The sequence below is a fragment of the Oncorhynchus masou genome, chromosome 24, assembly GCF_036934945.1.
Source record: "Oncorhynchus masou masou isolate Uvic2021 chromosome 24, UVic_Omas_1.1, whole genome shotgun sequence".
NCBI lineage: Eukaryota > Metazoa > Chordata > Actinopteri > Salmoniformes > Salmonidae > Oncorhynchus > Oncorhynchus masou.
In genome coordinates, this window is record NC_088235.1 from 46234108 (window position 1) to 46247929 (window position 13822).

The 13822-nt window shown below is 40.4% G+C and overlaps 1 protein-coding gene across 1 annotated transcript in view; it reads left to right on the top strand.

Annotated features, from left to right (window-relative positions):
- The first annotated feature begins 2649 nt into the window (after nucleotides 1-2649).
- Nucleotides 2650-13822, top strand: part of LOC135512267 (attractin-like protein 1) — a 334131-nt gene continuing 322958 nt past the window's right edge. Inside the window, exon 1 of the mRNA XM_064934112.1 lies at nucleotides 2650-3670. Within this exon, the coding sequence (XP_064790184.1) occupies nucleotides 3429-3670 (242 nt within the window). The 5' untranslated portion in view covers nucleotides 2650-3428. The remainder of the gene's footprint in view (nucleotides 3671-13822) is intronic.

Sequence of the window (13822 nt, forward strand, 5' to 3'; positions counted from 1 at the left end):
TCACCATCAATCCTCCCTTCTGGCAGTTACTAACAATTTTTATTTAAATGTTTGAGCCCACTTCTTTTCCTTGGAGACAATTATAATAACCATAACAATAAAAAACATGTAACTATGTATTTTTGTCAGGCAGGACCATACAGCACTGAATGCGAACAAAGTTGTCTAATCCTCAACTACCAAAAGTAAAGGTTACATTCATCATAAATATTCATAGTTGATATTTCTGCCTATTTGATTTCTATGTTTACAGGTCTATATTTCCAAGGTTAATTAAGATATTCTTACACTAATTGTTTGTGTATGTCTGGCAAACAACTGACTACTTGTTTTTAGTTATTTCAGAGTTTCAATGTTGGGTAACATACGTTTATGTGGCCCATGAGTTTAGAGGGTGTGTCACAATATCTATCACTTTAACCACTTTTGCAGTAAAATATTTTTACACAACCATCCATTTAATAAATTAGAGATATCATAGATTTGAAAAAACATTGTTGTGTTTTGTTATACCTCGGTGTATCTACAATTTTGGGGGGCTTTGCCACTAACCTATATCTTCAAGGTCTTTCCAGCTAGGATGGCTCTTTTCCCCGATGCTACTTCAGCCCCACTCACAGCTGTTGGACAAAGAGGAACATTTTGGGATTAATTGAATTCAACGTTCTCTCTAATGTTTTTCATTCTATAATGCAATTATCTCTGTGTTGCTCTGTTTCTAGCAACACAGATACATTCCTCTCCTCCAAAGTACATTCACTTAGTGGAAAATAATCCCCCCCAAACAAAATTGAACATGACCTCTTCAACATTTCCCAAGAGAATCTTAATCTTTTGTATTTTATGGAAACAAATACTCATGTTTTTTTTTACTAAAGCAACAAGTGACTTTTTACCATTGGCATGTGTAAGCAGCTTAATTATATCACCCAGAATAGCAAACGGAGGACAGGACCTAATGATGATGACCATTTAGACTGATAATGCTACTGAAGGTGATGATGAACAAGGTCAGACCTGAATCCTCATTACAACTCTGAAAAATTATTCAAATACCACAGTGAACCATTTATGCTGGCTTTGTATTCTTGTTGCTTGGGTAAATTTCATTATGCAGCTTAGAATTTTTCTCACCCTGGTGTCAATGCAGAAATATTGATTGGGTCGCATAGTCCCATCGCGAGGAAAATTACAAAGAAAAATGTATATTGATTCTTGACAATTCGATTGAAACCAAAACAACAAATTTCATTTATAATTATAAAACTCACTCAACATATGTAGGCCTAGGCAATTTTATGGCAAACCAGTTACATTTTTATAATGACAGCTTATTTTCTTGGTTGAGTAGAAAAGGCTGAATCCATGGTTGGTTATTGTACTTGTTCAACAGCATCTATAATCGATCATCTTCCTGGCCTCAAGTCAAGTGTGTGCCATTTAAAACAAATTGAGATGAAAAATATTAGCAGAGCCAAGGGAACTTGAGGTCAGTAACAAAGACAGGAAAACATTTCTGCCACAATGGTTTGAAATTGCCCATGGGAAAATTATGTGATGTGATTGTGGTAAGGTTCTGTATAGGGACCATAGAGATCCTATTAAATCACTATAGCGGTATGTCATAAACCCACAAAGTTCCAGAATGGAGGTGAAAATGGCAGCCATGAAGGTCAGGAAGAAATCCAGTCTAATCAGAATGAATGGCAGTAGAGGCATAATCCTGTAGGCATGTGATACATAACAAATGTTGCAATAGAATTATTGTCAAGCTAAAATTTGTCATATAATTATAAATACAGTTTATACGGGTTTTTTATACATTTTCTGCATATAGCCTCTAAAATATATGTAAACAGACCATAAATGTCAACATTTTTGTTTTCTTGGAAATCTGTTAGTTCTATTATATGATACAACATAAGTAATTGTTGCATTTACAACTTGTCTAAATCCTATCACATCAACAGATTTCAGCCAGCTGTGAATTGACTGCATTATTTAAAGATACACTATGCAGAAATCACCCTGCCATTTCCTAGTTGCTTAAATTCTCATTTTAGTTTATGTGACAAAACATGCAAGTATAGTGTAGAAAATCATTATACCATCTAAATCACTGTGAAATATTGTATTTTCAGCTGTTTGAAGCTAGTGTACAAAACTGGAAGTAAAAGATCCAAAAACAAAATGTAATAACGGGAAGCATAGAAATAGTGCATATAGAACAGATCTACCTCTTCTTAGACTTGCTTTCAATGCTTACATTTCTGTGAAATTTGTCTTCATCCAGAAAGTTACATATTGCAGCTTAAAATGTAATGTTGGCATATTGTCAGTTCATTTGAAAAATGTTTGGAATCATTACTCTAAAACTGCCTGGCTAGCTATCTATCAAACTGTGCTGATAAATTCTTCAAATACATTATTTTACACAATATCTTATCACAGCACTGGTAAACCATGGTTGACCTGCTCCCTGACCAAAATGGCTGACGTGTATCCCAACATTAGCAGGTTTTCGCTGTTCTAGTATTGTAATTCCCAGGTATACGTCAGGAACACTATCGCTCCATACAGCTGAATCGTGTAGCTACTGTCTCTTTAAATGCGTAATTTTGCACTGCTCATGCTCGGAGCTTTGTCCAGGAGTTTCACCGTTGAAAAACCAGCTGTGCGAGCATCTTCATGTAGGGGACTCGTGTTGTTATTTATCGGTGAATATCGCTCTCTCTGACAAGGATTAAAAGGATTTAATGCAAATAACTCGTTATCTTCGGTGAATGCGCCTAACCTGGACGTGGGAAAAAGCGGAACGGAGAACGGTCAACTTGATCTATTTGTCCGGGTTGCTGCATTCTCCACCGCAGCGAACAACATCCAAAACCGACTCTTGCAATGGAAATAGGAATCCAGAACTAACATCAATCCTGTGACAAACTATTTTCTTCCAGTTTTTCTGGAAACATTAGAATGACGAACTTGAAAATTGCTTGGAAAATACTTCATTTAGAATAGGCCTACAACTTATACACAACAATTTTCTTTGTTTTTTTTTAAAATGGCTTCTTAGCCTGAGGGAATAACGGTGTGTGCATTAGTTCAAGAAAGTTTAATAGGAGTGCATTAAAGTCAGTGCAAATTTGCAGGCTTCGTTGTCCGATGATGCTCTAACGTTAGTTGCCTGAGATGACTCCAGCAATATGCTCAGATTTCAGAGTTATGTTTCTATAGCCTATAAATAAGCATATTTGGACGTTGAGTGTATGTATTATTACGCTTTATGGCTATCCCATGTATACGCCCATGCTTTCTTTACAAATGATGTATAACCAATAAGTGACATATAGTTGGTCACTCCAGCTGTTTAAGTGTGAATAAGGGAGTCTTCACCAGAAAAGTAGACCTTTACCTGTTTCTAAAGTAGAATGGGTGGGGACTGCCGAGGAATGCGTCGACGCACATGGACTAAATATTCAAATTCGAGACCCCAGGACATACAAATATATTTTGGGGCATTTCTTATGCTGTACTTGGTGTTTTACACCGAAGCATCAGTCTCCAAGTCCTGTGATAAAAATTGCTTCTCTGGGAAATGCACCAATGGGACTTGCGTCTGTGACCAAGGATGGGTTGGAGACCTGTGTCAACACTGTCAGGGAAGATTCAAGTAAGTATCCACAAATATACTGTTTCAAAGTAACATTCTAATGGAGTATTGGTTGGTTGTATCTAGACTACTTTGTAACCTTTGTTCAAAGACAAATTCAACTAGACATTATTACAACCTCGGTCTGAAGTAGACAATTATTGGTATGCCGCTGATGCTTCAAAATCTTCAACCAATATCGAGAGCCATGACTCCATAACCCGGCGCATTCCTTTGTTATTGCTCTCTGGCCACGCCACAATATAAAGTCTTTACATTTCCCGCAAGGGTGGTTTTTGTCCAAATAATTATCTCAGGGGAATCTTATCGATTTCCCAATCAAATAGGCCTCGCAGCAGTCACCTGTAGACTCAACAGATAAAGCCATGTTTTTTTTTTGATCTTGTGGTTGGGGCTTGCAATTGCTGTCATTTCATGGCTAACCTAACTTAGCAGGCGTTAAATAAATGCCTGAGCACAGTCCCCACGTCCAGTTCAGGGGAAACTGGAAGCTAGGTTGAAGATACTGTATCCTTGAAAACTGGATGCATCTAGGTGTTGCACACACCACTAAGGGTGATTCCTGGGACACACTATTTAAAGGAGAAGTTTACCCAAAGTCCGAAAACTCCCAAGTGATTCCACACATTGAAACTAGTTCAGTGGAGTTTGTTCTCTCCCTGTAGTGCTCTACTGAAACAACTGCCAAAAAAACGGGTTACGTTGCCGGATGTACATCCAATACAATTGCAATCACTCTATAACCGTCAACAATAATCAGAAATCAACCGATATGAATCAGACAGTGGGGCGCCGCCTGAAGCTAGGTTGAAGATAAACGGGTCACGTGACTCATGACGTTGCCGGATGTACACCCAATACAATTGAAATTAGTTGGTCAGAAAGTTCAAATCAATGTTTCATAGTTGTGGTGTAGATGTACTGTAGATCGAATTGCACTCAAAAACAAATTCTTTCCCACTATGGGTCATATTAGTGTGCTACCCCGGGGTTAAAACACTTTTAAAATCCATTACGTACCTTTGACGAAGGGAAAGGACATCAGAAGATCTTCTAGTTTCAGTTACAGCACAATAAAAAATATCATTACAGCCTACTTGGAAATTACGATATGAAACGTTGATTTGAAGCTTCTGACCAACTAGTAGGTCAGGCGATGCCCCACTGTCTAATTCATATCGCGTGATTTCTGATGATTGTTCTCGACTATCGACTGATTGGTTCTGTAAGGGGTGGGATGTAGGCCAAGCTCTGCTACACTGGCAATGAATTCAGGATTCAGAAAGTGTGGGCAAATTCACTGTTTTATTGGGCTACTTTTGTCAAAAGTACTATCTGATTTCAAATCTAATTTTATTGGTCACACACACATGGTTAGCAGATGTTAATGTGAGTGTAGCGAAATGCTTGTGCTTCTAGTTCCGATAGTGCAGTAATATCTAACAAGTAATCTAACAATTTCACAACAACTACCTTATACACACAAGTGTAAATTAATGAATAAGAATATGTACATATAAATATATGGATGAGCGATGAACGAGCGGCATAGGCAAGATGCAGTAGATGGTATAGAGTACAGTATATACATATGAGATGAGTAATGTAGGATATTTAAACATTATATTAATTAGCATTGTTTAAAGTGCCTTGTGATACATTTATTGCATCCAATTTTTAATTATTAAAGTGGCTAGAGATTTGAGTCAGTATGTTGGCAGCAGCCACTCAATGTTAGTGATAGCTGTTTAACAGTCTGATTGCCTTGAGATAGTAGCTGTTTTTCAGTCTCTCGGTCCCAGCTTTGATGCACCTGTACTGACCTCGCCTTCTGGATGATAGCGGGGTGAACAGGCAGTGGCTCGGATGGTTGTTGTCCTTGATGATCTTTTTGGCCTTCCTGTGATATCGGTGGTGTAGGTGTCCTGGAGGGCAGGTAGTTTGCCCCCGGTGATGCGTTGTGCAGACCTCACTACCCTCTGGAGAGCCTTACGGTTGTGGGCAGAGCAGTTGCCGTACCAGGCGGTGATACAGCCCGACAAGATGCTCTCGATTGTGCATCTGTTAGTTTGAGTGTTTTCGGTGACAAGCCAAATTTCTTCAGGCTCCTGAGGTTGAAGAGGCGCCTTCTTCACCACGCTGTCTGTGTGGCTGGACCATTTCAGTTTGTCCGTGATGTGTACGCCGAGGAACTTAAAACTTTCCACCTTCTCAACTACTGTCGCGTTGATGTGGAAAGGGTGGTGCTCCCTCTGCTGTTTCCTGAAGTCCACAATCATCTCCTATGTTTTGTTGACGTTGAGTGTGAGGTTATTTTACTGACACCACACTCCGAGGGCCCTCACTTCCTCCCTGTAGCCTTCTCGTCGTTGTTGGTAATCAAGCCTACCACTGTAGTGTCGTCTGCAAACTTGATGACTGAGTTGGAGGCGTGCATGGCCACGCAGTCATGGATGAACATGGTGTACAGGGCTGAGAACGCATCCTTGTGGGGCCTCAGTGTTGAGGATCAGCGGGGTGGAGATGTTGTTACCTACCCTCACCACCTGGGGGTGGCCTGTCAGAAAGTCCAGGACCCAGTTGCACAGGGCGGGGTCGAGACCCAGGGTCTCGAGCTTTATGACGAGTTTGGAGGGTACTTTGGTGTTAAATGCTGAGCTGTAATTGATGAACAGCATTCTTGCATAGGTATTCCTCTTGTCCAGATGGGTTAGGGCAGTGTGCAGTGTGATTGCGTCGTCTGTGGACCTATTTGGGGCGGTAAGCAAATTGGAGTGGGTCTAGAGTGTCAGGTAGGGTGGAGGTGATATGATCCTTGACTAGTCTCTCAAAGCACTTCATGATGACTGAAGTGAGTGCTATGGGGCAATAGTCGTTTGGTTCAGTTACCTTGGCTTTCTTGGGAACAGGAACAATGGTGGCCCTTTGGAAGTATGTGGGAAGAGCAGACTGGAATAGGGATTGATTGAATATGTCCGTAAACACTCCAGCAAACTGGTCTACGAATGCTCTGAGGACGCGGCTAGGGATGCCGTCTCGGCCGGCAGCCTTGCTATTGTTAACACGTTTAAATGTTTTACTCACATTGGCTGCGGTGAAGGAGAGCCTGCAGGTTTTGGTAGCGGGCCGTGTCAGTGGCACTGTATTGTCCTCAAAGCAAGCAAAGAAGTTGTTTAGTTTGTCTGGGAGCAAGACGTTGTTGTCCATGACCGGGCTGGTTTTCTTTTTGTAATCCATGATTGACTGTAGACCCTGCCACATATGTCTTGTGTCTGAGCCGTTGAATTGCAACTCAACTTTGTCTCTATACTGACGCTTAATTCTTGCCTCAATTCTTTGAGTCAAGAAATGTGTACTTTTTCACCTAAAACATTTGAGATGATTTTATATAATTATTTTATGAAGCTGACTGCCACAGCAGCGGAGATGGGTAACAACTGCACATGTGTGCTCTCAGGGGAATCCCTTCTACGTAGAAACTGCACGTTATGCCCTTATCCAAAGATGCACATTTTCTTTGGGGGCAAGTGAAGACAGCGTTACACGTTAGTTATACAAATGAATCAAAACACCTACAAATATGTCTGACTATGACATACTCATGAGTGATGAAGAAAACAACTGGAGGTGCACAGATCGAACCGTATTTATTTGAGCCTGAGTATTCGGGTGAAGAATTGGGGCAAATTAAGCTTCAGATGGCCGCTGCTGCTCTTGCCACCTAAGACGCAGCAGTAGCTGTACCACAGATCCCAACCCATCCCCAGGATCAAGACCGACTGGTCATGCAGTTGTGGCAATTGCGCTCCAATTCCTCAAAGGAGGAATGTTTGTGCTGTGGAGAATTCGAATACGTGACTACTATTCTTACAAAAATGGAGGATGATGATGAGGAGCAGTTAGTTTGCTTTTGCGACCACTGGGATTTTGCTGCCAACAAACTCTGGTGTCCTGAAAAAAGAAATCTGTATTCCAAAAACGAATGGGAGACTCACCCCTGTTCCAGCTGGGCCAAATGGACAGTTATCTAATGAGTAAGTAGCCAAACGTTATTGAATGATCACTTATCGTAAACCTCTATGAGCGGGATCGTTAGTGTGTCCATGTTTTCACAATAGCCCAAAACTCTATAGCCTATGTTTTATTTAATACCATGACTTTTGGGATATTCTATTCTGCAATGTAAGGTTACAGTGTCTATCTCTCTTACACTGATGTTCAGGATAACATGTTTTCATATTAGTTGATAACTGATATTGAAAGGTGATATGATGCAGTCTAAACTAGATAAGGCAGCCTAGGCTACTTCATCCTAATGTAAGCTAAATGCATTGGCTACAAATACTGGCATGTGATGAAGGATAACATGTCAAATATAATTATATAAATGCATATCAAACATATAAAGTACCAGTCAAAAGTTTGGACACACTTACATTTACATTACATTTACATTTAAGTCATGTAATGTAAATGTAAGTGTGTCCAAACTTTTGCTCATTCCAGTGTTTCAGTTTCTACTCATTCAAGGCACACCTGTTAATTGAAATGCATTCCAGGTGACTCTCAAAAAGCTGGTTTAGAGAATGTCAAGAGTGTGCAAAGCTGTCATTAAGGCAAAGGGTGGCTACTTTGAAGAATCTTGAATATAAAATACTTTTTGATTTGTTTATCACTTTTTTGGTTACTACATGATTCTGTATGTGTTATTTCATAGTTTTGATGTCTTCACTATTATTCTACAATGTTGAAAATAGTTAAACTAAAGAAAAACACTTGAATGAGTAGGTGTGTCCAAACTTTTGACTGGTACTGTATATATTCAATGAAATTAATACAGCATTGTAATATTATTAATGCATTTCAATCTCCTTGCAGGGGATTAGACAGAAACTGCAGGCACCAGATGCCCAAACTTCAAAACCAGAAACATGGAGACATCAACACTTGTCATTTTGAATAAATATTAACACTTTTATTGGTTTTCCTGTATCTGTGCATGAGTCCTTAAAATAAAGTCCATTGTACAAAATAGGTAATTCCCAAGTGAGGGACATTTTAAGTAGATTAACCTCCAACATTCATAAACTTGTTCAGTACATGGAAGACTTGCACACAGTGCAATCCCCTGGGACAGAAAATCACATCTGAATAAGAAGAATGAGCTTCATAAGTTACAATGTCCTGACAAATCTGCATGATAAACAATAACATGGGTGAATCTATTTCTATATAACACTGTGATGTTGCACACTCCATAATAAGAACCTGGGATATGGTGACTATCCTAGTGGCTGGGAGGTTCCCAACAAGTTCTTTACATATGCAGGGTATCAGGGTGATATGTCCTTCAAGCAGAGACAAGGGGGGCGAAATTAGCCTCTGCTATTGGTCCAATCTTTTTGTTAACAGTTTTGCATATTTTTAGACTTGTTCAGTGGTTTACAGAAGAGTAAAATAACTCAGCCTCTAATTTTAACTAGTAACACCAAACCTAAAGTTAGGTAAACAGACACTGCATGCCGCTAGTTAGCAAGCTAGCTAATCAGACTCATCAACAGAATAAACAAATAACTTGGCTGGCAAGCAAGCCTAGAATGAACAGAACACAGCTGTCTGTTAAAAAAATTATTTGGACAGAACTGTTTTCTCCTCCCAAGCCAATGCAATGGAGTGCAATGTGATCAGGTTTCTCACTTCTTTCCTTTAAAACAAATGGGGGAAACAATATTTGCTACATGTCTTTAGCTGGCTAGCAAGTTCATTACTTCATGATATAAAAACACATGGCAATTTACACATTGCTGAATCTACGATTAGTCCTCGTTTGTTTAGTTGTTCATCTCTAAGCAGCCGATAAGCAGGACGATAGTTCGCCTACTAACGTTAGCTAGCTATCACGTCCAACGTGTTAGCTAGCTAGCTAGTTTGTCAATGGGCTGATAAACAACATATGAAAGTAATTTGTTGGACATTTTAACATCATTTGGTGAATAAATAACTTTATAGTTACATTTCGCGAAGTTCTCCTCATTCTTTTTCTCCCAAGCGGGGACTTCGGTCCGTCATTATTTTGCAAGGTGTTATGGGATAGCCTTCCTAGCGAAGGATACATGGGATGCTGCCTTAGAAGGCAGCATTTTAAGGTACCTTGGGATTGGGACAGGCCAATTATTACGTCCTGCCTAGAAGAGCTGCCTCAAAAGGCAGCATCCTTGTCGATTGGGACACAGTCCATATTTCGTTCATATGCATGCTACACGCGCAGTGATGCAAGGTTGGCTGCAGGAGTATTTACATCGTATTTACTATTTCAAATTGCTACTAACCATCTTCTGCATCTCTATATCATTTATCGGAGAACAGTAAAATTTGGTGCCTTCTTCCCTTGATTTCCTGTACAAAGTGCAGCCAGGGACCGAACACCAGCTTGCTCTCGCTGCCATCTCTTTTTCAACTTTGCGTAACTAACTTTACCTGCGATATGCCTAACTCTGTCAAGTTTCTCATCAGCGTCTTCTCCCCCACCCCCAAAGCTCCATAAAAGGGCATATACATATTTAATGTAGCAGGGTCTCCCCCAGAAGGGCGCACATATGTGGTTGCTACCCATCTCCTCTGCTGTGGCAGTCAACGACATAAAATAATGATATAAAAATGTTTTAGGTGAAAAAGTACACTTTAACTGAACCAAAACCGATAGTACTTTTGACAAAAATAACTCATTCTGCCAGGCGCTTCCAATAAAATAAGGAATTTGTCCACACTTTTTTGAACTTCTGAATCATGATTTTGCTGGCAACGGAGCTAGGCCTACATCCAGCAACGTCATCACGTGACCCGTTTTTTTTGCAGCTGTTTCAGTACAGCACTAAAGGGAGAGAGAGGAGGAGGAGAGTGAAAACTCCCCCAAACAAGTTTCAATGTATGGAATCTCTTGGGTGTTTCTGGATTTTGGGCAAACCTGGGTACATTTTGGCATCCACATGCTTTCTATTCAAATCAGTTTGTGCATATATTATGATGACATTGTCACATTTTGGTCTTCGGCAAGGGATTTTTCGTCTGCTTTTGCACTTAACTCTAGACGAAGTCTATGCACCTTTGTCGGTGATCAACAGATTATTCAATGTAGTGTCTGTTGTCATTCAACGAGAGATGCACATTTTTCTTGAGAAATAAGGCACCAAACATCTTAGTTAGATGTAAAATTGCATGACTAAGACTTCCTCGGCAAAAACGTCAAAATTTATGACAATTTCTTTAGTTATCTTAGATTAATTTATACTATTTTGAGGAAGTGTACATGTAAGGGCCACTGCTTTTGGGCCACTGCTTTTGTACATGTAAGGGCCACTGCAAGGGCCACTGCTTTTGTGGAGCGATGGTTAACGATGCTTCGTGGGTGACTGTTGTTGATGTGTGCAGAGGGTCCCTGGTTCGCGCCTGGGTATGGGCGAGGGGTCGGTTTGAAGTTATACTGTTACATATACTGGCTACGGTGTCTCAAGAGACATTTTTAAGTGTTTTTTTAAGGGTGTATGTTTTTTTTGTTTTGTTTTTTACTAGGCAAGTCAGTTAACCTCTTACACCTATGGTGGCGCTATTTCATTTTTGGAAGAAAAACGTTCCCGTTTTAAACAAGATATTTTGTCACAAAAAGATGCTCGACTATGCATATAATTGCTACTGTTCGAAAGAAAACACTCTGACGTGTCCAGAAATACAAATATCTTCTCTGTGCGTGCCCTTTAACGTGAGCTTCAGGCAAAACCAAGATGACATGGCATCCAGGAAATGACAAGGATTTTTGAGGCTCTGTCTTTCATGATCTCCTTATATGGCTGTGAACGCAAGAGGAATGAGTCTGCCCTTTCTGTCGTTTCCCCAAGGTGTCTGCAGCATTGTGACGTATTTGTAGGCAGATCATTGGAAGATTGACCATAAGAGACCACATTTACCACGTGTCCGCCCGGTGTCCTGCGCCGAAATTGGTGCGCAAAAGTCACCTGCCAGTATTTTTCCATGGAACACAGAGAGAGAAGCAAGCTTCCACGAACTGCATGTCAATGAAGAGATATGTGAAAAAACACCTTGAGGATTGATTCCAAACAACGTTTGCCATGTTTCGGTCGATATTATGTAGTTAATCCGGAAAAAGTTTCACGTTGTAGGTGACTGCATTTTCGGTTCGTTTCGGTAGCCAGGCGCAATGTAGAAAACGTAACGATTTCTCCTACACACAGACGCTTTCAGGAAACACTGCGCATCTGGTATGTGGCTGGGAGTCTCCTCATTGAAAACATCAGAAGCTCTTCAAAGGTAAATGATTTTATTTATTTGGTTATCTGGCTTTTGTGAAAATGTTGCGTGCTACATGCTACACAAAATGCTATGCTAGCTTTGCATACTCTTACACAAATTAGTCAATTTCTATGGTTCAAAAGCATATTTTGAAAATCTGAGATGACAGTGTTGTTAAGAAAAGGCTAAGCTTGAGAGCAAACGCATTATTTTAATTTTATTTGCGATTTTCAGAAATCGTTAACGTTGCGTTATGCTAATGAGCCTGAGGCTTAGTCACAATCCCGGATCCGGGATGGGGAGTTTCAAGAGGTTAGAACAAATTCTTATTTTCAATGACGGCCTAGGAACAGTGGGTTAACTGCCTGTTCAGGGGCAGAACGACAGATTTTGTACCTTGTCAGCTCGGGGATTTGAACTTGCAACCTTTCGGTTACTAGTCCAATGCGCTAACCACTAGGCTACACTGTCGCCCCATGTGAGGCACAGATGCTCACTTTGCTCTAGCCAAGTTCAGCTAGGAGAAAACCAAACCTAATATGCAAACGACTTAACACTCCCCCATCTCTCTTTTTCCGAGAGCCCATCTGAGGTAGGATCCATGTCTTGTTTCAAACCACATATGATTAGAGGTTTAATCATGTTGTGGTAATGTTTTTGCTTGACTGGATGTTTCATCAAGGTCTGATCTCTTCTTTTTTATGCCTTGTGTTTTATAATGAGATATTAACTAGTCAACAAATATAAATTGTCAGTATTCATAATGACATGGCCATATCCATATCTGGTGTCAGAATGCTGAATGGACAGCGATACAGATGTCAAGTGCAATATGCTCATAAGCTAGGTCACAAGGTACTGATACTACTGATACTGAGTTAAGCTAAGCTAAGCTAAGCTACTGACACGGTTCTGCAGTGGCATCACTAAACAGCACTGCATTGACTCTGGTGCTCAATGCAGTTCTATCTCTGAGTCCACCATAATAGTCCACTTAGAATGATCTGCCAAGTCTAGTTCTGTAGTCTGGAAAAATTCTCAATTTCAGTAGACATCCATTTTATCGATCATGACGTGGGGCTTTTGGCAAGGCAAGTATTTGGACCCCGCACCATTTCGTCGAGAAGGGGGTAGCTGCCGCTCAATATGACGACCGGAGTATGGGCGAGTGGGTGTGTCGAAATGAAAGTAGTGGGCGTGTGGAAAGGAGTTGGTGTATCAAGCGCTCTGCTATAGGTTAGGCGATTTTGATTAAGTAGTGTTTTTTTTGTTTCTTACCATGCAACTAACGTACCGCGAAAGTTTGGACTTCTGTTTTGAAGCCAGAGGATGAGTCGGAGTTATATTTCACTGTTAGTTTTACACAAATAATGGTAAATGTTCAGTTGTAAAACTGACAATTGTTTTTATTTTTTATTAAAAGTACTGATGGTGTACTGTTGCTTCATGCGTTGTATACGTGTTCTTATACGTGAATGTCACCCTGATATTAGCCACTAGGTAGCTACTACCTACGCTGTTGCTGAAGAACACTGTATCTCGGTGTTGTTGCCGTTCATGCCCTCCACATGCAGTAGTAGATTGTAGGCCTATGCAGTAGTAGATTGTAGGCCTATGCATGTATCAAGGTGACATGTAGATGGTTATCAATATTAGTTATTTCTTGTGTAGGTTGCTATCCTACTTTTAATAAAATCATGGGAGGGAAACTTGCCACGTCAGCTCCCGCCAGCGACACAGCTGTGATAGTCGCCCAGTAGGAACCACCTCAGGTCAGCAGGCACGTCGATACAACACCGAATTAGCTGATTTGCTTTCAATACACCGACTCCTTTCAACACACATCCG